The sequence below is a fragment of the Nuphar pumila genome, chromosome 6, assembly GCF_984573655.1.
Source record: "Nuphar pumila chromosome 6, dmNupPumi1.hap1.1, whole genome shotgun sequence".
In the NCBI taxonomy this organism is placed as follows: domain Eukaryota; kingdom Viridiplantae; phylum Streptophyta; class Magnoliopsida; order Nymphaeales; family Nymphaeaceae; genus Nuphar; species Nuphar pumila.
This window is the reverse complement of record NC_143254.1, coordinates 125833636-125860943: the sequence shown is the minus strand read 5'-3', so window position 1 is coordinate 125860943 and position 27308 is coordinate 125833636. Positions and strand designations below refer to the sequence as shown.

Sequence of the window (27308 nt, the reverse complement as noted above, 5' to 3'; positions counted from 1 at the left end):
AGTTTGTGCAATCTTGTATATCACCCTTATTCTTATATAAAGGCACCAAAGTACTCTTCCTCCACTCATTAGGCATCTTATTTGTTCGCCAAATCAAGTTAAAAAGATTTGTCAACCATTCTAAACCTTTCTCTCCCAAGCATTTCCAAGCCTCGATAGGTATACCATCTGGGCCAACTGCCCTTCTTGATTTCATTTTCTTCAAAGCCTCTGCAATTTCTTTCTTTTGAATCTTGCGCATGAAGTCACGATTTATCTCATGAAAAGGAATGGAGAAGTCTCCAAGATCTTGAGCATGACTATCATTAAATAGCTTATCAAAATAATCTTTCCATCTCTCCTTAATCTCCTCATCTTTGACTAAAACCCTTTGCGTTTCATCTTTGATACATCTAACCATACCCAAATCCTTCGATTTCCTATCTCTCATCTTTGCAAGCCTATAAATATCCTTCTCGCCTTCTTTGGTATCCAACTTGTCATAAACCTCCTTATATACCTTAGCCCTCGCATTTCGAACAACTTTTTTAGCTTCCTTCTTTGCTATCATATACTTCTCCAAATTCTCATTATCACGACTCTTACTTAGATTTCTATAACACTCTCTTTTAACCTTAATAGCTAATTTGACATCCTCGTTCCACCATGATGTATCCTTACCTAGTGGTGCACCGCCTTTAGACTCACCCAATACCTCCTTAGCTACTTTTCTCATACCACCCGCTATCTTATTCCACATTGATTCTGAATCCTCCTCGAGACACCAATCAACTTCCTTAACTACCTGCTCTACAAACATTCCTTGTTTAGCTCTTTTCAGTGCCCACCACTTAATTCTAGGATCTATCCTATGTCTATCCCTTTTGCGGCATTGTCTAATTCTAAGATCTAAAATTAAGACTCTATGTTGTGTAGCTACACTTTCTCCTGGTATAACCTTACAATCGATGCAACAACCCCTATCTCTCTTTCTAAGTAGGAAAAAATCTATCTGACTCGTATTAACCCCACTTTTAAATGTTACTAGGTGAGACTCCCTCTTCCTAAACCAAGTGTTTGCTAAGATCATATCATAGGACAAACAAAAATCTAAAATCCTTTCTCCACTTTCATTTCTTTCTCCTATATCATAGCCTCCATGGATATTCTCAAATCCATCCCTACTAATGCCTACATGTCCATTAAGGTCACCGCCGATGAAAAGCTTTTCTCCATAAGATGTCTCTTGTACTACTCCATCTAAATCTTCCCAAAATTGATGCTTAATGGAATCATCTAAACCTACTTGAGGTGCATAAACACTAATAATATTAATAATATCCGTACCTAATACTAATTTAATAAGTAAAATTCTATCACCCTTCCTACGGACCTCAACTACATTATCTATAAACTGACGACTCATAACAATCCCTACTCCATTCCTATTCCTATTTATTCCTGTATACCAAATCTTATATCCCCAAGGTTCTATCACTTTAGCTTTCTCACCTACCCATTTGGTCTCTTGCAGACATAAAATATCAATCTTTCTCCTCCACATAACATCTACTAACTCTACCAACTTACCAGTTAAAGACCCTATGTTCCAAGTGGCTAACCTAATTTTATGGTCTTGGACTAACTTCTTTACCCCCACCCGTCCAACAAAGTGAGGGAACCCTTGCCTATTTGACACCACACCCGGGCGCCGGTGCGACGCGTCGCTTCTGGGCGACGACCTAGCAACCCTTGCACATTTATCACTGCCTCCGGGCCTAGAGAGTACAGCGCGTCGCTCAGTAGGGAACGCCCCAACGAAATTCTCATATTGGTTCATTTTCATAGGATATGACAAAGTTTTTATGCTGGCTGTCACAGGCCTACCGCAACCCTCCTCCTTTATCCGGGCTTGGGACCGGCAGTGTATAACTACACAGGCGGAGTTTGGACATGCTTATGTTATGAACCTTTAAAGTTTCACTGAGTAATTTAGTCTTTTCTATGATCAAAATTTTAAGCTTTTGCTTTTACATGTGTGGTTTTAATTATGTCATAATTTTCTGTGTTCTGCCTCACTTTCTATTCAATAAATATTTTGTGTGTTGGATATGCACTGGTATCCTTTTTCTTTGAATACCATTTATGTGAGAATATATCTTTTAATAACCATGCATTCTTTTTGTGCTATTAGGTGAAATTATATTTTCATGTGAGCATTTGGAGGGTGAAGGGATTTTGTTTTTGCTATGAGTAGCAGATCCATGCTTATGTTTGTGAAGTTTGAGGGTTTCATCAAACTTTTTAAATTTATGTCTTAAGAAACTCTTTCCCTGTTGGCTCTGTCTTCAACCATTGCTCTTTGTATATGGTTGAACTTATTGTCAATCATGGTTAATCAAAAGTCTGTTGGTATTGATTTGCATATACTACAATTTGGATCTTATCTCCTGGCTTAGGCAGCCTTTCTCACTGAGCCTTTGTTATCTATTATCTGTTGTAATGCAGTTCATCCTTTTTTGACAACAAAATGGTAGCCTTCGGTAAAAAGTTAAAGGAGTACCAGTTTCCAGAATGGGAAAGGTATATTTTGCGATATAGTCTTGTAAAGTATTCCGATTTTGTTGTGCCTTGCTAATTCTAAGTTATTCTTTGTAGTTAAAGCCTTACACTATAGAAAGACTTGGTTTTTTCCCTGTTTGACAAGAGTCCTTTCTGTTCACTTCCTCTGGTTCAATGCCATGATTTTGTACGTGAGGATGATGTATTTTGTACATGTAACTCTGTCAGGTACTATATCAACTACAAGCTAATGAAGAAAAAGGTTAGGCAGTACATGCACCAGATTCAGGTTGGGGCACAAGATCGTCGTCATGTTATGAAAGAGTTTTCAAGGATGTTAGATCACCAGGTTTGTAAACCATGGTTGTATTGAGTTATATGAATCTTTGCGTCTAGATCAGGAATCTTCATTCCTTGAGTCTTGATCTACACTAAAAATGATTTGTCCTGATGGAACATATTGTTAAGTTCATGTTTGTGGTGTTTTTACATATTCAACATTCAGTTTTGTCTTTGATCTTTCTGCTTTCAGATTGAGAAGATTGTCTTGTTTCTACTGGAACAACAAGGGATTCTTGCAAGTCGCATAGAAAAGTTAGGAGAGAAACGCGAGATTCTGTTGCAGCAGCCTGAAATTGCTCAAATATGTGAACTTCGGGAAGCATATAAAGCTGTAGGGAAAGATCTTTTGAGGCTTCTATACTTTGTTGAGATCAATGCTATTGGCCTGAGAAAGATACTGAAGAAATTTGACAAACGGTTTGGTTATAGATTTACTGATATCTATGTGACAACTCGTGCAAATCATCCTTATTCCCAACTTCAGCAAGTGTTCAAGCATGTGGTAATGTGTCCAAATTAATCGTAATCTTTCAAAATATTACAAATAGGAAAACTCAATGACAATTTTAATGAATTTCTGTTGAAAGTCAAGGTCTCATGCTAGATTCATCAGCTTGGGCAATGATTATATGAACAGGGTATTGGGGCTGTAGTGGGTGCATTATCTCGTAATCTTGCTGATCTCAAAGACCATCAAGGGAGCTATTTATCTATTTACGACCAGCCAGCAGCTGCTCTGCAGGTTTATAGAATCCTGCTTTATGATTACTTCTTTCTAGATGAATTTGTGGATCATTTTCTGTGTAAGAATCTTGTATCTGTTGTTAGATGCTGAATTTGTGCCGTTGTTGCTTTCTGTTTTTTGTTTATATTTTTTTGTGTCCTATAGTTGCTAAATTTCCATGCCTATCCTTGTAATCCACAGGATCCTGTTATTGACTCAATTAATGCAGCTGTGGACAGGCTGACACACTCAACGAACTTCCTCAAATTTTTAGGGCGGCATGCACTTATCATTCAAGATGAGTTGCCACCACCACCATCTGAGGAACCTGTTGATGAAGAGAGATACCATTTCATGTCATTGGTCTTGAACTTGGCAAATGCCTTCCTTTATATGGTTAACACCTATATAATCGTCCCTACTGCAGATGACTACTCAATGAGCCTTGGAGCTGCGCCAACAGTATGTGGTGTAATAATTGGGTCAATGGCTGTTGCTCAGGTGTTCTCTTCTGTATATTTCAGTGCATGGTCAAACAAATCATACTTCAGGCCACTTGTTTTTAGTAGTATTGTTCTTCTCTTGGGCAATACATTGTACGCCTTGGCTTACGATCTTAACTCAATAAGCATACTTTTAATTGGTCGCATTTTTTGTGGGTAGGTGCCCTTTTATATTATTTATCTCTTTCAATGTAGGACAACATATAATTCTTGATTTTTGTGTGCATTCCTTTTTTTTTGTGTGTGTCTCTATTTGGCAAAATGATGAGTAAGTTTAGCTTCAAATGAGGCTCAAGAACACATTATTGTCTTTTAAGGAACAAACTAAATGTGAAACACTTGTGAGATTAACCTTGAACTGAGATTCAAGTTTCATTTCAAGAAATAGAATTTAAAGGACTTTGTTGACTGTAAAACAACTCTCAAGAATGCATTTGGCGTCTCTTAAGTAACACATTAAATGTGGAACACTTTTTAAGTATTTACTATTTCACATAAAATGGTTCTTACTTTTCAAATTAGCTGACTGTAAAGGAGATCTAAATTAAAATTTATCCCTTCATTGGGCTTTTGGGGTTGGTTTACTGTTCAAACAAATGGATCTTGCTAAGCTAAGTTCATATTTCATCCGTGATTTGATAATGTAAATCAGCCTTCTTTGTGGTTATGAGTCATGGGTGCAGACTCTGTTTCCTTATTCTGTAGGCAAGGAAAACTGACATCTTTTCCTCTTGATTGAAAATTTGAAAACTATTATGAAGTCTGTGTGAGAAAATGTAACCCACAACCAAAATATCTCTCAAGAAATGCTCACAAAGAGATTACAAGAACCATAAGGGTTCATAAAGAGAGCTCAAGCACAAGAACCTCTAGGGTTCATACACGATACCCAAAAAAAGGGTATACAAAATGAATAGGAAAAATAAACTTCATTAACTTATGAGAAAATCCCACACACTTGAATGCTTTACAAGGGGACGATACCCCATATTTATAGAGGAAGAGGAAGGAGCCATCAAGGGAGTTGTTGGACTCCCAACAGCTCTCGACTCTCTCAAAAAGTGCTTTTTGACTTTGGTCAAAAAGTGTTTTTTGACTAGTCAAAAAGAAGATGGCTAAAAAAGGTCCAAAATCTAAACTAAAACCTAATTTTCAATTAAATCCTAACTAAGGCTAACTAAAGCTAGTTAAGGGAAAGGAAAAGAAAAAAGATTATATATGAGATATGAGATAGAATTACATATGAGATTACATATTTTAACACTCCCCCTCAAACTTACGGTTGGATAACCGAAAGTTTGTCTAAGAGAACGTGAAATCGAGGGGCAATGAGAGGTTTGGTAAAGAAGTCTGCCAATTGATATTCTGATGAGACGTAGGGAAGTAGGGAAGATTAATGGTGCTGCATAGAAATTCCTCCCGTACGTAGTGACAATCCATCTCTATATGCTTTGTGCGTTCGTGGAACGTTCGATTGCTGGCAATATAGATAGAGCTTTTGTTGTCACAGCAGAGATTTAATGCTCCTGTACTTTCGACTCCCATATCGGAGAGTAGGCATCGAAGCCAGACTATTTCCATAGTGGTTGTAGTCATTGCTCTGTATTCAGCCTCTGTTGATGAGAGCGAGACTTTTTGTTGCTTCTTGCATCGCCATGAGACCAAAGATTCACTTAAGAAGACATAAAAACCAGTAGTTGAGTGGTGGTCATTGGAATCACCTCCCCAATCTGCATCAGTATAAGCAATTAGTTATAGGTTAGAAGAAGCAAACAAAAAAAGTCCTCGAAAAATAGAGTTTTTAATATATCTAATAATACGCAAAACTGCTCCCATATAAACAGAACTTAGAGCATGCTGGAATGGACTTGCTATATGGACAACTTGTGCAATGTCAGGTCTTGTAATAGAAAGATACGATAGTGCCCCGACGAGTTGTCTATAAGGAGTTGGATTCTCGAGCGGTTTTCCATCGTCAATCTTCATTTTGACATTTACAACTTCAGGAGTGTCAACAATATCTAAGGCAAACTTAGATTGAGTTAGTAAATATCCTCTAGAAGAGTATGCAACTTCTATACCAAGAAAGTATTTCAAAAAACCTAAATCACTCATTTCAAAATGTGTTTTAAGAAACTTTTTAATATTATAAACTCCCTGTTTATCACTTTCGGTGATGATCATGTCGTCAACATAGAGAATAATAATAATAATACCTACATCAGAATTCTTAACAAACAAAGTTGTGTCAGTAAGACAAGATTGAAAACCAAAATCAAGCATAACCGTACTAAACTTATCATACCAAGCTTTCGGAGCTTGTTTGAGACCATACAAAGCCTTATTTAAGCGAGGAGTTTTTCCTTTAGGGATATTAATTCCTGGTGGTGGATCCATGTATACTTCTTCAGCTAAACTTTCATTTAGAAACGCATTCTTAACGTCCATTTGAAAAATATGTCATTTCTTTATAGAAGCAAGAGCTATCAAGATTCTAACAGTGGTCATTTTAGCTACTGGGGCAAAGGTTTCTTCATAGTCTATTCCATATTCTTGGGAATAGCCTTTGGCAACTAACTGAACTTTAAATCTCTCAAGAGTGCCATTACTCGTGGTCTTAACTTTGTACACCCACCTACAACCAATAGGTTTTTTGTTGGGTGGGATATCTTGAATGGTCCAGGTGTTTGCTTTTTCTAAAGCTTCTAATTCAATTTCCAAGGTTTAACCCATTCAGGTTGATCCTTGGCTGTAGCATAACTGGAAGGTTCTTCATAAGAATGAATTAAGGCGACGTAGGCTTGATACTTTGGTGAAAAAGACTCATATGATACAAATTTTCCAGGGACTTTTGATATTCTAGTGGACTTTCTAGTTGAAGACACAGGGTCTTGTTCCTTTGTGTATTTTTCAAAGGCACATGGTCTTTCCAAGTTTTCTCGTCTACAATATTGAATACAATCTTGGTTGCTATTAACTGGTTATGTGTTAGTGATATCATTTTCATCATCTTGATCGATATCACTTTCATTACTCCTTGGAACTAGGTCCAATAAAAAAGAGTACTCATCTATTTTCGTAGAATCTTTATTTTCAGAGGGACTTTCGTTTTCCAGAAAAGATACATTTCTTGAGACATATAGTTTGTTATTTTTAAAATCGAAACATCTGTAACCTTTTTGATGATTTGCATAACCTAAAAAGGCACAAAAAATAGCACGTGGAGAGAATTTATCATTCTTATCTGTGAACACAAAACATTTGCACCCGAATACCCTCAACCTAGAGTAATCTGGAGTTTGCTTATAAAGTTTTTCAGTTCGAGAAATATTTTTTATTGAGAAAGAAGGCATCCTATTGATAAGATAAACAACAATTAAAATTGCTTCAGCCCCAAAATTTTTGATACTTGATGTGTAATGAAAAATGTCCTTATTGTTTTTATAATGTGCCTATGCTTTCTTTGAGCTAAACCATTTTGTTGAGAGGTGTAAGGACATGATTTTTTATGTGAAATCTCATATAGGTTCAAATAATCTTTAAATTCTTTTGATAAAAATTCTCTCCCTGAATCAGTGCGAAATATTGGAATATCCTCTTTAAACTGATTTTTGATCATATTGTGAAATATTTGAAAATAAGAGAAAACTTTGGATTTATGTTTAAGAAAATAAATCCAAGTGTACTGTGCAAAGTCGTCTAAAAAAATCACATAATACATAAAGCCACCTTTGATATAACAGGTGCGGGACCCCAAACATCAGAATGTATCAACTCAAGTGGTCGTATAGAAACAAAGGTTCTTTCTTGAAAAAGTAGTCTTTTTATTTTTTCAAGAATACATTTTTCACATGTAAAAGCTTCAAAATTACAAAAAAAAAATCATGTTTGGAAAAAACTGAATCTTAGATATACAAGGATGCCCAAATCTTTTGTGCCAAAGATCCAAATCTAACTTTTGAACATTCCAACATAGTGTATTCTTGGGTATTTCCAAAAAATCCATATAGTACAAGTCTTCTTCCCTATGGCCTTCCCCAATCAGCTTCCTTGACTGGTGGTCCTGTACTCGACAATCACGAGAAGAGAAGGAAATGTTACACCCATGGTTAGTTAATTGATAAACTGATAAAAGATTTAGATTATGTTTTGGAATATATCTAATTTTTGGAATACAAAATCCTTTTGAATTTTGAGAAGTATTTTCAAAACATCATATTCCCTTAATCTCAAGGGATGTTCTGTCTGCAGTAAAAACATTTGATCCACTTGAGTTATGACATTGTGATAGCAATTTTATGTTGGGTGTCACATAAAAAGAAGCTCCGGAGTCAAGAGGCAAAGAGATTTACCAGGATCAGAGATGCCGACGGAAGAGACAACGACTTCAATAGATAAAGAAGCTCCTTTTAGAAGAGGTTGAAACGCCTCCACCAATTGAGTTAGAGACATTCCCAATGGATGTCTCACTTGATTCTTGCGAAGATTCAACTGTAGCAGCTTTCTTTTCATAAGGTCTTTTTAATTTTGGACAGTACGTCTTGACGTGTCCTGGTTCACGGCAATAATATCAAATGACGTTTCTTCTTTCAAACTCGCTTCCGTATTTTTCATCATTAGTCCTCCCAACATGTGGAGGTTTATATGGGCGAACATGATTTCCCGATCTAGATACTGCTAAGACCGAATCATCATCACTTTTGAAAATTCTTTTCTTGAGTCTGTTCTCTTCCATGCTCAATTCTTCTATTGTATCTTCGATGGAAGGGACTTTACCTCGATGGAGAAGAGCGGATTTGGTTGACTCAAATTTTGATCTCAAACCATTGATAAATTGGAAGAAATGCTCCGCATTCACTTGATTTTGGCGAAGCTCTATATCATATGGACAATGCCACTTTGGTTCAAGGAGGGATAATTCTTCCCATAACTCGGACAAGCTATTGTAATATTCCCTAATGCTCTTATTCCCTTGAACCATATTACAAACCTAGAGCCTTCCCTAATGAACCTTCCGGACCGACGATCTTGTATCCAACATTTATTAGAAGGGAATTTTATATCGCAACCATGGTCCGAGAGTTGGGAGACCGAAAGTAAATTTAGATTTAGTTTTGGTATAAAAAAGTCTTGTCTTTCAAAATTGCCTATTCCTTTAATTTCAAGAGGTGTTCCATCCGACGTTGAGACAAAAGATGAAAGAGAGTTTTCAGAAAATTCAGAAAAGGAACAAGCACTTGGGGTCATATGAAAAGATGCGTCGGAATCTAAAAGCCAAGATGTCTTACCTGGAGGAGAGGAAGTTGACATAGCGACTCCAGAAATGCCTCCTTTGAGAAGAGGTTGTAAAGCTTCTACAATTTGTTGAAGAGAAAGAGACCCATTTGATGAAGATGGTCGTTTCTTCGGTTGAGATGTTATAGCCATTGCAAGGAATTTCTTCCATTTAGGGCAGATGGGTTTCATATGCCCCGGTTCCTTACAAAAATGACAATTTAACTTGCTATAGTCTCTTTTTTCATATTGATCATTTCCTCCTTGACCTTGATTCTTAAAATGAGGAGGTTTGTAGGTCTTCACATTATTCCTCGGTCTTGACACGACATTTACCCTTTCACAATCTCCTTGAGTAGAAAAGGTAGCAAGTATGCTAGGATTACTCTTACTAATTCACATACGGGTTTCCTCCCCACTTAGTTTAGTGATAACATCTTCAATTTTGAGAGATGTGAAAGCGGAGAGAAGAGAGGACCGAATTTGTTCAAATTTGGGTCTAAGCCCATTTAGGAAATTGAAGAAACGATCTTCCTCCAGTTGTTTATGTCTTAATTCGATCGCTTCACCACTCCACTTTGGTTCAAGCATGACTAGCTTGTCCCAAATGGAAGATAATTCGACAAAATGTTCTCGAATAGTTATCTCATTTTGTTGGATGGTCAATGCCCTCTTTTGGAGATGATATTTGTGTGACAAATATCTTAAAGTATACATTTTTTCAAGATAAGCGCAAACTTCGGAAGCTTTTTTGAACTTGATAATGTTGGCGTTGATCTTGGTTTCAACGGATGAAAAAATTCAAGACAAGATCTTGAATTTTTTCATCTCCTATTCATCATGCTTTCTTGAATAATCTTCAAGAGCCCTTTGTCTTTCTTTTCCTTCAAGAATCTTAATATTCCCCTTTTCAATGATAGTAATTTTTGGTTCGGGTTTCGGTATCGAACCTTGAACATACCCCCAAAGCCCCTTTCTTTTAATATGGGCTTCCATATTACCAGCCCAAACATGATAGTTTGAACCATTGAGTTTAAATCCAAGAGAGAAGTGGGAGTCCTTTACTCCCATTAGAGAGGATAGAAGTTGAAAAATAACACGTACCTCAAAGGATTTTCAACTCGTTCTTGACAAAGGAGATTTCTAAAATATTGCCTGAAAAAGATGATCCACTCCAAAATCTACTAGCTTGAAGGCACTAAAAAAGTGAAAAAACACGCGATCCTCCTTCTTCAACCTCGCTCTGATACCATGTAAAAGTATCTTCAACAAGATGCTAGGATCAAAATAACAATATTCTTGATAATGAACACGTGCACACATGCACAATAAAAAACACTTGAAACACTTGTGCACAAAAGCACAATACAAAACTCACAAATGCACAAAGGCATACAAATGAATCATAAACATTAATAAAAACTAGCTTGGGCTTAGTCCCAAAGCTATACATTTTACAAAGGAGAGAGCCCCTATTTATACACATCAAGAGGCCTTGGAGGGGCCAACATGTAGACGTTGGAGCCCGTCCAACGGTCACAATTGTGACCGTTGGAAGGGCCCAACGTCTATATGGTTGGGCCCCCAAGGTTGGTCAAAAAGTCAAAAAGAAAAAGAAAAAGAAAGAAAAAAAGTAAAAATAAAAAGAATAAAGTGTAAAAATTACATGCATATTCGTAATGTGAATATGCGCACAAATACAGTAAATACCTAAACTACCCCTATGGCTAATAATGAGGAAATGCATATTTTATATATATAAAAAGTATATATGTATAATATATGTATATGTAGTACCTTTTATATATATAAAATATGTATCGGATTACAAGATTGAGATACATATTTTAACAGCTTTTTCATGGATAATGTATATTCATTGCATGACTGTGTGTGTGGCAATCTTGGTTAAACTGCAGATTGGGGTCTGCTCGAGCTGTTAATCGGCGATATATTAGTGATTGTGTGCCTGCCAAAATTCGAATGCAAGCATCAGCAGCATTTGTTAGTGCCAGTGCTCTTGGAATGGCATGTGGTCCTGCTCTTGCAGGAGTGCTTCAGATTAATTTTAGGTTTTCTATACTCACAATCAATGAAAACACTTTACCAGGGTGGGTTATGGCTCTGGCATGGTTGATCTATCTGCTTTGGTTGTGGATATCATTTAAAGAGCCTGTTCTTGAAGCCCAACAGAACAATTCAGCTAATGATGCTAGTGCTGGTAATATTTTATCATTTTTGCCGGATTTTCATGAAGTGCCCTTGTCTACAATTTTCCATGATTTGTGTGCATTTCTAACCAGCAACATGCATCTGACAGGAGGCACAGTTGATACTCAGTCACTTGAAAATGGACTTGCACAACCCCTTCTCCTATCAACTGGAGAAGAGAAGTTGGAGGATGAAGATGCAGATCAAGAATTTGATGGCAGTGAAGAAGCATCAGAAGAATCATACAAGCCTGCTACCACTATTGCATCTGCATACAGATTACTTACTCCATCATTGAAGGTATGGAGTTACATTATCTGTCATACCTTCCATTATAGAGGCTTGACTTATTTTCCTTACTTTCTTCTGCCAAACCTCTTCAAAAAAATTGGGAGTCTGAATTGTTTGGCTTCCATTCTTTATTTTGTTCAAGATAAGTTAAAAGCACGATCCCAAATTTTGTGATTTAAGGGTCTAGCCATTCAAGGGCCTCTTTCTCTTCTAACATGCTGTACCTTATTTCATCTTAGCCTTTATTATTTACTCAAAGATTTCAAAAGTGAGAAGCATATACCATTTATGGATATATATAGGGTTAATATTTGGTGCTATTGAGCTGGAAACTATGTCACAGGGATTCGGCTAGGAGGGTGCCGCACCCGCGTCGACGCGACTCGACGCGGGTGCGGGTGCCGCACCGGGTGCGGTCAACTCGATCCTGGGTGCGTTGACCACACCCAGGATCATTAATGTCCATTTTTAAAAAAAAAATTGCCCAAATGGGCTTCGAATTTTTTTTTAAAAAACTTTATGCTAGTCTGTCAGCTGCTGACAGACTAGCATAAAGTAAGTTTTTCAGTTTTCACGCACAGCTGCTGACAGCAGCTGTCAGCACAGCTGCTGACAGCTGCAGCAGCTGTCTGTCAGCTGCAAAGTTTAAAAAAAAAACCCCGCCTATTCCCCAACCCCCTTTTTAAAAAAAAACCCCGCCTATTCCCCAACCCCCTTTTTATATATATATATATATATATATATATATATATATATATATATATTACTTATTACATTTTTGCCCCTGCCGCACCCCCGCACCCGGGTTTTTTGGAAGTGCCGAATCCCCGCGCCCGCACCCGCGCCCGCACCCGCACCCATGTGACATAGGCTGGAAATCATATGTTCAAGCTGTATCGTCTCAATCTGAACACATAGATGTGTTTAGCATAGTTTGTTGGCTAAGGATCAAACCTTAGATCGTGTTATTTCAATCTAAAACCTATGTCACATGGGTGCGGGTGCTAGGATGCGGCACTTTAAAAAACCTTGGGTGCGGGGGTGCGGCGTGGCAAAAATGTAAAAAAGTATATATATATATATAATTTTGAAGTTTTAACAATTAACATTGTCATAATTTAACAGTTAACATTGTCGTAATAGCATTCATCATGCATGCAAAATTCACCCTAAGCATCGGTTAGTATTGCCAGACAATGAAAAGAAATAGTGATTCATCAAAATTCCTTATCAACATTAAATTCAGTTTTTGTTTTCTTTATTATTTTTCATTAAGCAATGAAAGGCCCGACCAAGCATACATTTTTTTCCCTCACCCATCACCCCAAAACCATTGAACTAAACACTAAACTTATCAGAAAGTGGTAGAAAAGAGTGAAAATGCACACTTGCTTCCAACATTCTGTTCACGTTGATCATTGTTGCCCAGCAGTAGAAACATTCATTGAAGTGAGTTTGAGATTTGTTATTGACAGGAAATTTAAATAATCAAGAAACTCAACCTGAATCACTCTTAAACTAACACAAATACAGAATCAACAAGCGACCATTGCTTGGTTGCTTGCTTTGCTTGGACTCTTTAATTGTTGGGTGACAGCATCAGCAATGAAAATGGCACCACGAGCACCAACACTAAACAACACACAATCCAACAAAAGATTACACCAAAGAGGCATTATTATCAAATGCCTTGAAACCGATCAGACTAAACCTTCAGCCACGTTGAAAGTGAAGAAGCAAAAAATGGTCACTACCTCATTGTTTGCATAATTTTCTCACGAATATTCATGCTAAGCAGTGTCACAATAATAGTAAAAGAAGAATAAAGAATTCTTTTCAGCATATAATCCAATGTTTTAAAGGAAATAACCAAAGATTTCCTCCCAAATTGGAAGCATTTTCCTTTGAATTTGAACCCAAAGAAATTCTGAAAACCGAACACACACAATCGATCGACCAAGAAACCAAAAAGATGCAAAAAGGAACCCTTCCTGATCGAGTTCCATTCTCAATGTCTAAAAATTTCACCAGCCCAACATGAGTCTGAAGCAATCCAATCCTAAACGCCATCATAACAAATGCAAAAATGATGGATAAGAATGCAAACAAAGCAAATACCTGTATTTTCAGCAACTGCTCGACTTCTGCCTCCTGCCGATGCAACTCCACGCTGATCTCATCATCGAAGAAACCAAACGCCATCGGCGGAGAATCCCCCGCCGATGCCAATTTTCTATCGTCGAGCGCAAGCCTTGCACTCTCTGTTGGCAAGGGAAGGGCCGAGCCCCCTCCCTGCGCCCTCTTTGTGCAGGGGAGGGCTCAAGCCCCCTTATGCACTCCCTGTGTGTAGGGGAGGGGCCGAGCCCCTCCCTGCGCTCTCTGTGTGCAGGGGAGGGGCTCAGCCCCCTCCCTGTCCTCCCTCTTTGTGCAGGGGAGGGGCCGAGCCCCCTCCCTGCACTCTCTGTTGGCAGGGGAGGGGTCGAGCCCCCTCCCTGCGCTCTCTTTGTGCAGGGTAGGGGCCGAGCCCCCTCCCTGCGCTCCCTGTTGGCAGGAGAGGGGCCGAGCCCCCTCTCTGCGCCCTCTTTGTGCAGGGGAGGGGTCGAAGAGGAGAGCAGAGGGAGTCAGAGAGGAGAGGAGGAGAGCAGAGGGGGTCGTAGAGGAGAGAGCGTACTTGAGGAGGAGAGGTCCGGCGGAGCGGTCGGCGGCGGGGTCAGGCGGCATCGGGGTCCGGCAGAGGTTGATTGGCGACGGCTTCAGGAGGCGAGGTCGGGAGTAGAGGATTAGGGCAAAACTCTCCTCCACGGCATATTTCATCGGGATTTTTTTTAAGTCTAAAAAGTGGACACAAATGACCCTGGGTGCGGTCAACGCACCCAGGTTTCGGTTGACAGCACCGGGTGCCGCACTCGCACCTGCATCGCATCGCGTTGATGGGGTGCGACACCCAGTTTGTCGAGTCCCTGTGACAGTCTAAAACTATTATTTTAGGTCATGAAATTTTAATGCATTGTGGGTCGTTGATTTTTTTAAGCCCTTAAAAAACGTGCTTACATGTCACAATCACGATTCAAAACTCATTTTCTACTAAGCGAACGATGTAGATCACACCTATAAGGTCCAGTGTACAAAAAAGTATAAAAATATGAAAAGTAGGTGATTTATGTAATGAAACAACAAGTGTACAAATACAATGCCACAATGTGGCTACAAAGGTGCACACTCACAAGAACAAGAGCTACTAATGAGCCAAATACAAAGAGCCACTAAGGGCTAATCACACAAACTCTCAAAAGAGTGCAAGAACATAAAAAATATTAAGGATTTTATTGAACAGCTTGGCAACAAGCCTAAATAATACAAGAGAGGGAGTGCCTTTATATAGGAACTCCCATACATAAAGGGGCTAGCCCAACTAGCTGTTGGGCCAGCCCCAACGGCTAGATTTCTAGCCATTTTGGACCAGCTCGCACTCCCATACATAAGGGGGCTAGCCCAACTAGCTGTTGGGCCAGCCCCAACGGCTAGATTTCTAGCCATTTTTTACCAGCTCCCAATCAGATGTCATCTGCAGCTGCAGCCTGTTAGCTGTCAGAATAAAAAAGAAGTAAAAAACAAAAAACTGAAAACAGAAAACTCGTCAGTCCCTAGTGGACCGACTCTTATTACAACATGAAATGACTGGGTATTTCAGTTTACATACATAGTGAACTATATATGTATGGCATATTCACAATACATTTTAACAATTTATACTCAATAGTTCTGTGCTTTCTGTAGCACCAAATATTGACCCATTATATATATATATGTCTTGATGAATGGTTAAAGAGAGGTTCTTTGACATAATATTTGCATTTGATCGATGCTCCTCATACTTTATCAATCTCTTGGTATTAATGCTAATGCATTAGAACTTCGGTAAATCTTCTATTTCATGTTGCAGGTACAATTATTGATTTATTTTATGCTCAAGTATGCAATGGAGATCGTATTGTCTGAATCAAGTGTCATTACATCACTCTACTTCAATTGGACGACAACCAATGTGGCCATATTCCTTGCATCCCTTGGTCTCACTGTATTACCAGTTAATATAATCGTCGGCACCTACCTTAGCAATATGTACCAGGAAAGGTAAAAGTGGTCTAGCTTTCTATGTAGCAGTTGTTTCATGTACTTGCAACAAGTATTGTGGATCAAGAAGAAAAATGAATATGTTGATCATGGAGAAATATTCTATTTCATTGAGCCTAGAACACATTATTTGCATCATCACACTTCCTTTTGTATGCCAAATTTTAAGTCTGCTATCCATCTACTTTGAATCTCATTTGCAAAGAAAAATGAATATGTTGTTCATGGATATATATGCTATTTCATTGAGCCTTGAACACACTATTGGATTATTACATCATCACACTTTATTTTGTATGCCATGTTTTTAAGTCTGGTATCCAACTACTGTGAGTCTGTTCATTTGCATCTAGATGTCCTTTCATCATCATCATTATTATTATTTGCATATATACAGAACACCATAATCTTGGTAATGACCTTGTGGTCTCAGACCCTTCACACAAACTGTATTAATTCCATAAGTAGTAAAGCTTCTGTCGTTCTCTGGTGCATGTGAACAATACGTGGAGATCCAGATGCACCTTATGTTCTTATTCAATGTTGTATGAATCTGCATGCATGCTTATTTGCTGATGTCCTTTTTTTTCTTTTTCTAACTTTTTCGTTTTGGTGCAAATGTGTGGCAGGCAAATTTTATTGGCTTCAGAAATTTTTGTGTGCATCGGCATCATCATGAGCTTCCATGTTATAATCCCATATTCTGTCCCTCAATATGTTTCATCTGCACTTATCACTTTCGTTTCTGCAGAAGTCCTGGAAGGTAATCTTTGATTATATGCTTACTATTGAAATGACTTTGATACTCTCTTTAAACTTACGATTATTTTGCTTCTCCAAAATCTGAAAGAAACAATGTGACCTTTAGACTTTGTTTGAGAGCCTTGAGTCGGAGGTGTATTTGTAAAAGTATCTCCAAACAAGATACTAAGATCAAGACCTTAATATTCTTGATAATCAATCCGGCACACATGCACAATAAGAACACTTTAGAACACTTGTGCATAAAAGCACAACTCACAAAAACTCACAAATGCACAAAGGCGTGAAAAATATTGGAATCACTTTATTGAGCACTTGGGCTTTGACTCAAAGCCATAAGGAAATACAAAGGGGAGAGCCCCTATTTATAACAACAAAAAGGGAGCCTTGGAGGGGCTCCACTCATAGACGATGGAGCCCCTCCAACGGTCACAAATGTGACCGTTGGAGAGGGCCCAACGTCTATGTGAGTGGGCCCCCCAAGGTACCTTTTGGTACTTTGAAAAAAGAAATAAAAAATAAAAAGAAAGAAAGAAATAAAAAGAAATAAAATAAATTTACAATCACATTCATAAAAGTGAATGTGCGTAAAACAATGGAAAAGACTAAACTACCCCTACGGCTAAACAAATAGAAATATATATTTTATATATATAAAAAGTAGATACATATACATATATATTAATATATGTATATGTATTACCTTATATATATAATATATATATTACATTACGTGATTAATTACATAATTTAACATCCCCCCTCAAACTTAGGGCAGGATGACCGAGAGTTTGCTAAGAAGGAAGTTGAAGCGCGGAGAACACAAGGCTTTAGTGAAGAAATCCGCCAACTGATATTCTGACGTGACATATGGAAGGCCAATGACGCCTTTGAGGTACGCCTCCCGAACATAGTGACAATTCATCTCTATGTGTTTGGTCCGCTCATGAAAAGTGTGATTCTTAGCAATATAAATCGAACTTTTGTTGTCACAGCATAGCTTGGTAGGCCCTTCAATTGTGATCCCCATGTCTTCCAGTAATTGATGAATCCATACAATTTCCATGGTAGTAGCTGCCATGGCATGATATTCAGCTTCAGTTGAAGATAGAGAAACTTTTTGTTGCTTCTTACATCTCCATGAGATTAAAGAATCACCTAAAAATACACAAAAACCAGTGGGAAGTGACGGTTATTTGGGTCACCTCCCCAATCAGAGTCAGTATAAGCAATTAATTTTAACTCAGAAGAGGATGGCAGAAAGACTCCCTTATTAAGAGTACGCTTTAGGTATCTTACGACACGTAAGATGACACTCATATGAACAGAAGTTGGTACATGCTGAAATTGACTTACCGTATGCACTGCATGTGAGATATCTGGTCTGGTAATACTCAGATACATCAACGATCCTACAAGTTGCCTGTAGGGAGTAGGATCGGAGAGAAAAACACCATCATCAATCTTCATTTTAGCTCCTACTATAGCAGGAGTTTCACAAACTTTATAATCTGTAATACCTGACCTGTCAATAATCTCAGATGTAAGTTTAGTTTAAGACAAAAAATACTCTCTATGAGAGTATGCTACCTCAATACCCAAAAAATAAGTTAAAAATCCCAAGTCAGACATTTCAAACTTATCCTTTAAAATAGACTTTATGTTTTTAATCCCTTTAGAATCGCTTCTGGTTATAAGCATGTCATCCACATATAGAAGTAAAATAACAATCCCTGCATTAGATTTTCTAACTAACAAAGCAGTGTCAGTAAAACAGGATGAAAAACCATTTTCTAACATTACTGAGTTAAACCTATCATACCAAGCCTTGGGGGCTTGTTTCAAACCATAAAGTGCTTTTCGAAGGCGAAGCACTTTTCCTTTAAGAGACTCCATTCCAGGAGGAGTATCCATATACACTTCTTCGTTTAGGTATCCGTTTAAAAAAACATTCTTAACATCCATTTGATAGATGCTCCACTTGTTGATTGAGACAACGGTTATAAGACATCGGACGGTGACCATTCGAGCTACCGGGGCAAAGGTCTCTTCATAATCAATCCCATATTCTTGACTATATCCTTTTGCAACTAAACGAGCTTTGTATCTCTCGAGGGTCCCATCACTCTTAGTCTTAACCTTAAACACCCATCTACACCCTATTGCTTTCTTATCTTTAGGAAGGTCTTGAAATTCCCATGTCTTTGCTCTCCTTAGAGCTTCAAGTTCATTATTCATAACAACTATCCATTCAGGACATTTTCGTGCTTCCTCGAAGTTTCTAGGTTATATGTAAGAGTGAATGACGCTTAGACAGGCTCTATATTTAGGTGAAAAAGACTCATACGAGATGAACCTAGAAGGGGGTTTTCTCTGTCTTTCGGTCCTACGAAGGTTTTCTTCACTTTGAGGAGTAGCCCCACCAGCATCATCATATCTTTCGAGGGCACTTTTGAAAGAATTTCTATCTCTATGAGTGTAGGTTATGGGATCTCTATGTGTTTCTTCATTGACATGTTGATGAACCGTTGGGCGCACAAAATTGGTTTCATTATTACTTGAGTCATTCTGATTTGACTCATAATCACTAGTATCATCATCTTCAGTCAATAAATTAAACAGAAAAGAATAGCCAATATTCTCGTCATTAGGTTCAAGTTTTTCGAAACCACTAATATTTTTCAAAAAACTTACATTTCTGGAAACATATAGTTTATCATTTTTAATATCATAACAACGAAAACCTTTTTGAGTTTTGGAATAACCAAGGAAGGCACAAGGAATGACCTTGGGGGGAAATTTGTCATTTTTATCAGTAAGGACAAAACATTTACATCAAAAAACCCTTAACCTGCTATAATCAGGTTCTTTTTCGTATAATTTTTCAAATGGGGAAACTTTGTTCAAGTTTTTTTATGGGAGTCTATTTATGAGATAGACTGATGTAAGGGCTGCCTCAGCCCAGAGTCTTTTCGGAATATTTTGTGAAATGAGCAAAGTTCGTGTTGTTTCAATGATATGCCTATGTTTTCGTTCAGCCAACCCATTTTGTTGTGGGGTTTTAGGACAAGATTTTTGATGAAGAATACCATAATTTTCAAGATAACTTTTGAATTCATTGGAAAGATATTCTCCACCCAAATCGGTTCTAAGAATTTTTAAACTTCCATTGAATTGATTTAAAATCATCATATGAAATGTTTTAAAAATCGAGAAAACGTCATGTTTATGTTTAAGAAAATATATCCAACTAAATCTAGTGTAATCGTCCACAAAGATGACATAGTATGAGAAACCTCCTTTAGATATCACCGGAGCCGGACCCCATACATCGGAGTGAACAATTTCAAAAGATTTTGTTGTAAACATGGATATTTGAGAAAAAGGAAGACTTTTCATTTTCCCAAGAATACATTCATTACATACAAAATTTTCATTATAAAGATGCTTAATAAAAGGCAAATAAGAGATTTTAACAATGTTGGGATGACCCAATCTCTTATGCCATACATGAATATCTTTGTTTTGAGCAACATTACAAAATTGGTTCTTGGGAATTTTGAGAAAATCAACATAGTAGAGGTCTCCTCTCCTAGAGCCTTCCCCAATCAACTTCCTGGACTGACGATCTTGTATCCAACATTTATTAGAAGAGAATTTTATATCGCAACCATAGTCCGAGAGTTGAGAAACCGAGAGTAAATTTAAGTTTAGTTTTGGTATAAGACAAATTTTTGGAATAAAGAAGTCTTGCTTTTCAAAACTGCCCATTCCTTTAATTTCAAGAGGTGTTCCATCCGCCGTTGAGACAAAGGATGGAAGATGATTTTTTAAAAAATCAGAAAGAAAACAAGAACTTGGAGTCATGTGAAATGATGCACCTGAATCTAGGAGCCAAGATGTCTTACCGAGAGATGAGGAGGATGACATAGCGGCTCCGAAAATGCCTCATTTGAGAAGAGGTTGAAGAGCATCCACAATTTGTTGAAGGGAAAGATGCTCATTTGATGAAGAAGGTCGTTCCTCTGGTTGGGATGCCATATCCGCGGCAAGGATTTTCTTCCATTTGGGGCAAATGGGTTTGATATGCCCGGGTTCTTTACAAAAATGGCAAGTTAATTTGCTATGGTCTCTTTTGCCATATCGATCATTTCCTCCTTGACCTTGATTTTTGAAATGAGGAGGTTTGTAGGCCTTCATATTATTCCCGGGTCTTGACATAGCATTAACCGCTTCATAATCATTTTGAGAAGGTGTAGCAAGGATGCTAGGATTATTTTTACCAATCCCCATACGGGTTTCTTCACCACTTAGCTTAGTGATAACATCTTCAATAGAGGGAGATGTAAAGGCGGATAGAAGAGAGGACCGAATTTGCTCAAATTCGGGTCTAAGTCCATTTAGAAAATTGAAGAATCGATCTTCCTCTAGTTGTTTGTGTCTTAACTCGATTGCTTCTCCGCTCCATTTTGGTTCAAGCATAGCAAGCTTGTCCCAAATAGATGATAATTCGGCAAAATATTCCCGAATAGACAAATCGTTTTGTTGAAGGGTCAATGTTCTCTTTTGGAGGTAATATTTGTGAGATAAGTCCCTTGAAGTATACATTTTTTCAAGGTATAACCAAGCTTCGGAGGCCTTTTTGAACTTTATAATGTTGGCGTTGATTTTGGTTTCAACTGATGAAAAAATCCATGACAAGATTTTGAAGTTCTTCATTTCTCACTCATCATGCCTTTTAGAATAATCTTATAGGGCTTTTTGTCTATCTTCACCTTCAAGAATCTTAATATCCCATTTTTCTATGATTGTAAGTTTGGGTTCGGGTTCCGATATTGAACCTTGAATGTACCCTCAAAGACCTTTCCCTTTGATATGGGCTTTCATATTGCCGGCCCAAACATGATAGTTCGAACCGCTAAGTTTAAAACCAAGGGAGAAGTGGGAGTCTTTTTCACCCATTAGAGAGGGAAGAAGATAGAAAATAACATGTACCTCTGATGATTTTCAAATCTTTCTTGGCAAAAGATGCTTCTAAAATATTGCCCGAAGGAGATGATTCACTTCAAAACTTCGATAACTTGAAGGCACGTTTATCGAGGTACTTCAAAAGAGAAGAGATGCACGATCCTCCTTCTTCAACGAGGCTCTGATACCATGTAAAAGTATCTCCCAACAAGATACTAAGATCATGACCTTAATATTCTTGATAATCAATCCGGCACACATGCACAATAAGAACACTTTAGAACACTTGTGCATAAAAGCACAACTCACAAAAACTCACAAATGCACAAAGGCGTGAAAAATATTGGAATCACTTTATTGAGCACTTGGGCTTTGACTCAAAGCCATAAGGAAATACAAAGGGGAGAGCCCCTGTTTATAACAACAAAAAGGGAGCCTTGGAGGGGCTCCACTCATAGACGATGGAGCCCCTCCAACGGTCACAAATGTGACCGTTGGAGAGGGCCCAACGTCTATGTGAGTGGGCCCCCCAAGGTACCTTTTGGTACTTTGAAAAAAGAAATAAAAAATAAAAAGAAAGAAAGAAATAAAAAGAAATAAAATAAATTTACAATCACATTCATAAAAGTGAATGTGCGTAAAACAATGGAAAAAACTAAACTACCCCTACGGCTAAACAAATAGAAATATATATTTTATATATATAAAAAGTAGATACATATACATATATATTAATATATGTATATGTATTACCTTATATATATAAAAAATATATATATATATATATATATATATATATATATTACATTACATGATTAATTACATAATTTAACAGTATTGTGGTTTCCCCCAGTGCTCTCATCTCTCTGCTGTTTGGGAACAATGGTGTAGCGAAGGCACTGTATTAGGGATGGTGTTTTCAGACCCAACACCATTCACAAGAGGATGGCTCTTGGCAACTCCATCCTCAACACCACATTTTGGCAACACATTGGAATGGTGTTTCCATCTCAATGCAAGGCTCCCAAACATAGCCTTAATGTCTTAGAGTACGGGAATGCCAGGATGGTGAATACTTTATTGGTGCAATATGAACTGAATGTAAGTACATCCATCTTGAAATACAGCAATGATATCTGTAAGTTTCCCATGCATAAAAATCTAACTGCTTCAATCTCAAAGACGAAAGACCCATGAGGTTGGTTATGATTGTTTGGTTGGGGGCACACAGATGACCTGCGCTTAGGGGATGATGAATTATCCACATTCTACACACAATTGTGTAAAAATGAATCTTCTTTTCTGTAGGTTGAGTGCACATAAGACCTATAGAAAAGCACCTGTTGGCACTGTGCCTGTGAGAAGGTGACTCAAGATATGGCCAGTCTTCATGTCATGGGGCTGCAAGTTCACCCTTCATGTGATGTGTAGGTTCAAGGACTACCTGGGATTTCTGAACTGTTTCATTGCTGTCTTGCCATTAAGGGGAGAGGCATAAGTGGAGGTACCAGCTCAAGCAAAAGGCAGGGAGAAAGCAGCAAAGCCTGCATACCCATCAAAAACATGTGAGCTCTACAGCACTAATACTACCAAACCCAACCACCAGTAATATCGCTTCCTCTTGGTGCTGGTTGGAAATACATATAGAAGCAGAGAAAGAAGGAAATGGTGGACGGGCACCTTCTACAGCCTAGCAGAGCAGATCCTGGTCCTTAACAGCCTCAAAAATAGAAGACCAGTCCAAACCTTGTACAACCCCATCCTGCTGCTCTGATCGGGCATGAAGTGCATCCATTAAAAATGCTATGTAGTAGAATTTATGTTTGGGAGCCATGTGTTGGGACGGAAACATGGTTTCCATGTGTTTCCAAAACAAGGAGTTGAAATTCATGGTATTGCCAACTCCACAAGATGTTTGGGGGCTCTTTGTAGATTTCAAGTGGTGTCAACATTTCCATGAATTGGTGTTGGCTCCAAAACAGGTGTGCATTCATATTTTGACAGAGGCAAACCACACACTGTCTATGCAAGCTAGGAAGAAGAAAAGGAAAACCAGCAAAACGTCTATACAAGCCAAGAAGAAGATGATGAGGAAGAAGAAGAAGAATCAATTGGTTAGATTTTTTTAGGGTGAGATAGTGAGAGGCCATACCTGAGTTCTGGAAGTGCTTGAGAGCAGTGTGCAGTGTTGAGGCTGCATCAGATCATTGCATTGTCAATGACTACCTATCTGGGAAGGAGTTGAAATATTGTGTTGGGGATGGAGTTGTGTTGCCAACTCCAGCCCCAATGCATGGTTTTGTCAACACAACACCTCCCAAACACCCCAGCCGTGCAGTGAAAACCACAATGCAACACCAAACCCATGGATTCGGTGTTCCCAAACATAGCCTTAGTGACATCCTCAACTATTAGAAGGCCTAGACAGCATTTATTGATAGTACTTTCACCAGAACATAGGCTGTTAGGAAGTGGGTACAGACTACAAAAGTCATCTGAGATGCACTGGAAACTCTCTTGCTGCACTTAGCCCCTTAGGTGCTCTTGAGCAATTTTTGCAGTCTTGGCTCTTTAGGAGTTGAGAGTAGCAACTGGGACTGACCATGAGAATGGTCAACATGCTAAAAGTGTGGTGCTGTCCGGGCTTATGATGGTGGTGGTGGCAGGGGATGGTGGTAATATGCTGCTGATGCTAGGATGTGCATTATGATGATTACAGATATGGTGAGACATGATGTTTTCTGTGGTTGGTGTCTGAGATAATATGATATTAATGGTTATGCTGCATCTTGTGGTTGTCGCATGTGATGATGATGATGGTGCATAGGGCTATTTTTAGAAAAGGGAGGGCTAGTGACTATGTATTGATTTTAGTTGAGGGGAAAATTAGAAAAGATTGAATAACGGTTAAGTAGGTTACCTAGAATGTGATTTTTCTACTCCGCTTTAAACATTAACCACCTGTATGATTGAAAGTTATTTCCTCAAAATCTGCTTCACTCCTTCCATTTTGAAGTTTGTCCATAGAGAAGTCTAGCTTTGTAAGAAATGTAGTTAGTGCTTCCTTCTTTTATATGGATATTGATCAACCTTATCCTTTCTTTTTGTTTCTCAAGCTACCGATTGCCCGGAGTGGGATTCAAGCTCTATCTGATTGCTTTGTATGAAAATGCAGTCTGATTAAATGACATCAACAGGCTATTTTTGCTGAAGGTGTACATTATATATATATATATATATATATAGTCTAGGATATCAGCGATATTTCAAAAATATCATGATATTATCATATATGATGGAAAAACGATATTAAAGATAAAATATCGAGATATTTCCAAAATATAGAAAATTTATATATTGTGATATTATTGCAATATTATCATGATAGTATCAATTAGTTTTGCTTTTTATTTATTTTTTACATTTTAATTATGTTTTTCTTCTTTCTTGTACATATTTTACTTATTTCTTTGATTATTTATGCACTTTTTTATCTAAACATGAAATTTTCTTACTTATTTTTGTTATTTTTTATTTTTTAAGTCCTGAGATTTCCCCGCTATTTTCCCGAGATTTATCACCAAACCGATAATATCGCGAGAAATGGCCTTGCCAAGATATAGCCGATACCGATATTTGTGACTATGATATATATATATATAGTCACTGAATTTATTCATTTCCTGGAGCCTTCACTGCTTGAGCTTGTTTCTTATTTGTGTTTGACTGTCCTTGCCCTCAGGTGTGAATCTATCACTACTCTCTCAAGTTATGTCATCGAGGCTAGCCAGGGGTACATACAATGGTGGTTTACTCTCAACTGAAGCGGGAACATTGGCTCGAGTGATTGCAGATGGCACAATCACTTTGGCTGGTTACTTGGGTGAGAAAATGTTTCTAAATGTTACGCTTCTTCCGTCATTATTGATATGTGTTGCCTCCCTCGTAGCCACATTTCTCACGTACAATTCTCTTTATTGATAATTTGCGATGTATCGATGTGTATATGGTAGAACTTATCCATTTCTTTCACATGCAAGTAGGACATTTATCATTTATTCGGGATTGTCCAAAGGGACATGATAAGAGAGAAAAGGCGCATTGTTTTCTCTCTCTTGGGAGGGTCATGAGCTTGCATTTTCATCTGTCTCATTTGTATTCCTTCAATGAATATTAGCTCTACGATGTTGGAGAATAAGAATGTGTTCTTTTTGTTAGCTCTACGATGTTGGAGAATAAGAATGTGTTCTTTTTGTAACATGTTTTGTAATTCATTCTGGTCGTTAGACAAGAACAGATACTACACTTGATCTTAGCCAAAAGGCCCAGAAAGGTATATTGAGGTCGTTAGACACGTTCCATCTTTTCCATATCCCATGGTGTCATGGCTTTTGATTAATGCAATAAACACACAAGTAATTTGAAAGCTTTAATGCATTGTTCTGTAAAGAATTGACAGACAGACCGAATTGAAAAAACGATCTGGTTTCGACTCCGGACAAGGCCTGGATTAACAGCTTGTTAATTAAGCAGGATCCAAAGATAAAACCGGCCGCAAAGTTGGGCTCGCACTAACATGTGCTATTTAAAGAATCGTGCTTGCCTGAGCTTCATTATCGCCATTGTGGTTAAGCCTTGTTTCATCTGCACATGGTTGGCTTGAGGTCGTGTTTCTACTTTGTGTCAAACTTTCATAGTCTAGGTGATTCTTATTATCGTTATTAATATTATTATATTAAGGGAATATATTTAATATGCCCATAAGGGCTCCGCACATCTGGCTAGGTGGGTCGGTTTAAGGCATTCAAGTTCAAGGATGTCACCATTTCTATACGTGAGGTGTGCATCCCTTGCCTTTATGGCCAAAACAGAGGCTCTTTGGTGGGCAAGGGAGGCTGCCTAAGGGTTTCAACTGTCCGGCCGGGGGTGAGTCATACAGCAGTGTCAATCTTTCCTGGGCCCCACCACCAGCACCGTTTTTTTTTTTTCTTAATAAATATCAAAAAAAGAAAAACTTACTGCAGTTGCTTTTATGTACAATCTACTTGGGATCTGATGATGCAATTTTTTTTTGACTCCCTATATCAGGTTCAACCCTTGGATAGTGTTTAAATTTTTCAACTTAAAAACATGATTTTTTTAGTTGGAAAATTTGATATGTTTATGTCTGTTGATTTTTTGCATCACTGGTAAAGCACGTGCATATGCAATCTAAAAGCTGATCCCTACTAAACAATACCTGTAGTTCACGTCTATGAAGTTAGATTTACCAAAAATAAAATAAAATAAAGAGTTTTGCTAAGTTCATTGTTGGTCCAATTGATTGCAGCAAATATATATTTTTTAGATCAACGATGTACCCGATGAAAACGAACAAATCAATGCTTTTTATTGTTGGAGGCTTGATAAACCCTAATTTATCAGGGAAAAAGTTGAAAATTTTACAAAAAGGTGCTCAACTTTTGACTTATTTACAAATACACACACATCCTTTAAAAAATTGCGTTTGTATGCTTGTGTTGTTGTGGACGTATCTCTCAAATAACCGCTCTATCGAC

General features: G+C 37.9%; 1 protein-coding gene and 1 pseudogene across 1 annotated transcript in view; one reads left to right on the top strand and one right to left on the bottom strand.

Moving 5' to 3' along the window:
* Window positions 1-25965, top strand: part of LOC149836088 (SPX domain-containing membrane protein OsI_21475-like) — a 31568-nt gene extending 5603 nt beyond the window's left edge. Inside the window, exons 2-11 of the mRNA XM_090008967.1 lie at window positions 2488-2562; window positions 2770-2890; window positions 3074-3385; window positions 3521-3625; window positions 3809-4266; window positions 11304-11605; window positions 11705-11895; window positions 15830-16020; window positions 16650-16783; window positions 25493-25965. Coding sequence (XP_089865093.1) covers window positions 2510-2562; window positions 2770-2890; window positions 3074-3385; window positions 3521-3625; window positions 3809-4266; window positions 11304-11605; window positions 11705-11895; window positions 15830-16020; window positions 16650-16783; window positions 25493-25731 — 2106 coding nt within the window. The 5' untranslated portion in view covers window positions 2488-2509 and the 3' untranslated portion in view covers window positions 25732-25965. The remainder of the gene's footprint in view (window positions 1-2487; window positions 2563-2769; window positions 2891-3073; window positions 3386-3520; window positions 3626-3808; window positions 4267-11303; window positions 11606-11704; window positions 11896-15829; window positions 16021-16649; window positions 16784-25492) is intronic.
* Window positions 25966-25990: 25 nt separating this feature from the next.
* LOC149836087 (U2 spliceosomal RNA) lies at window positions 25991-26087 on the bottom strand (annotated as a pseudogene).
* Window positions 26088-27308: the final 1221 nt, after the last annotated feature.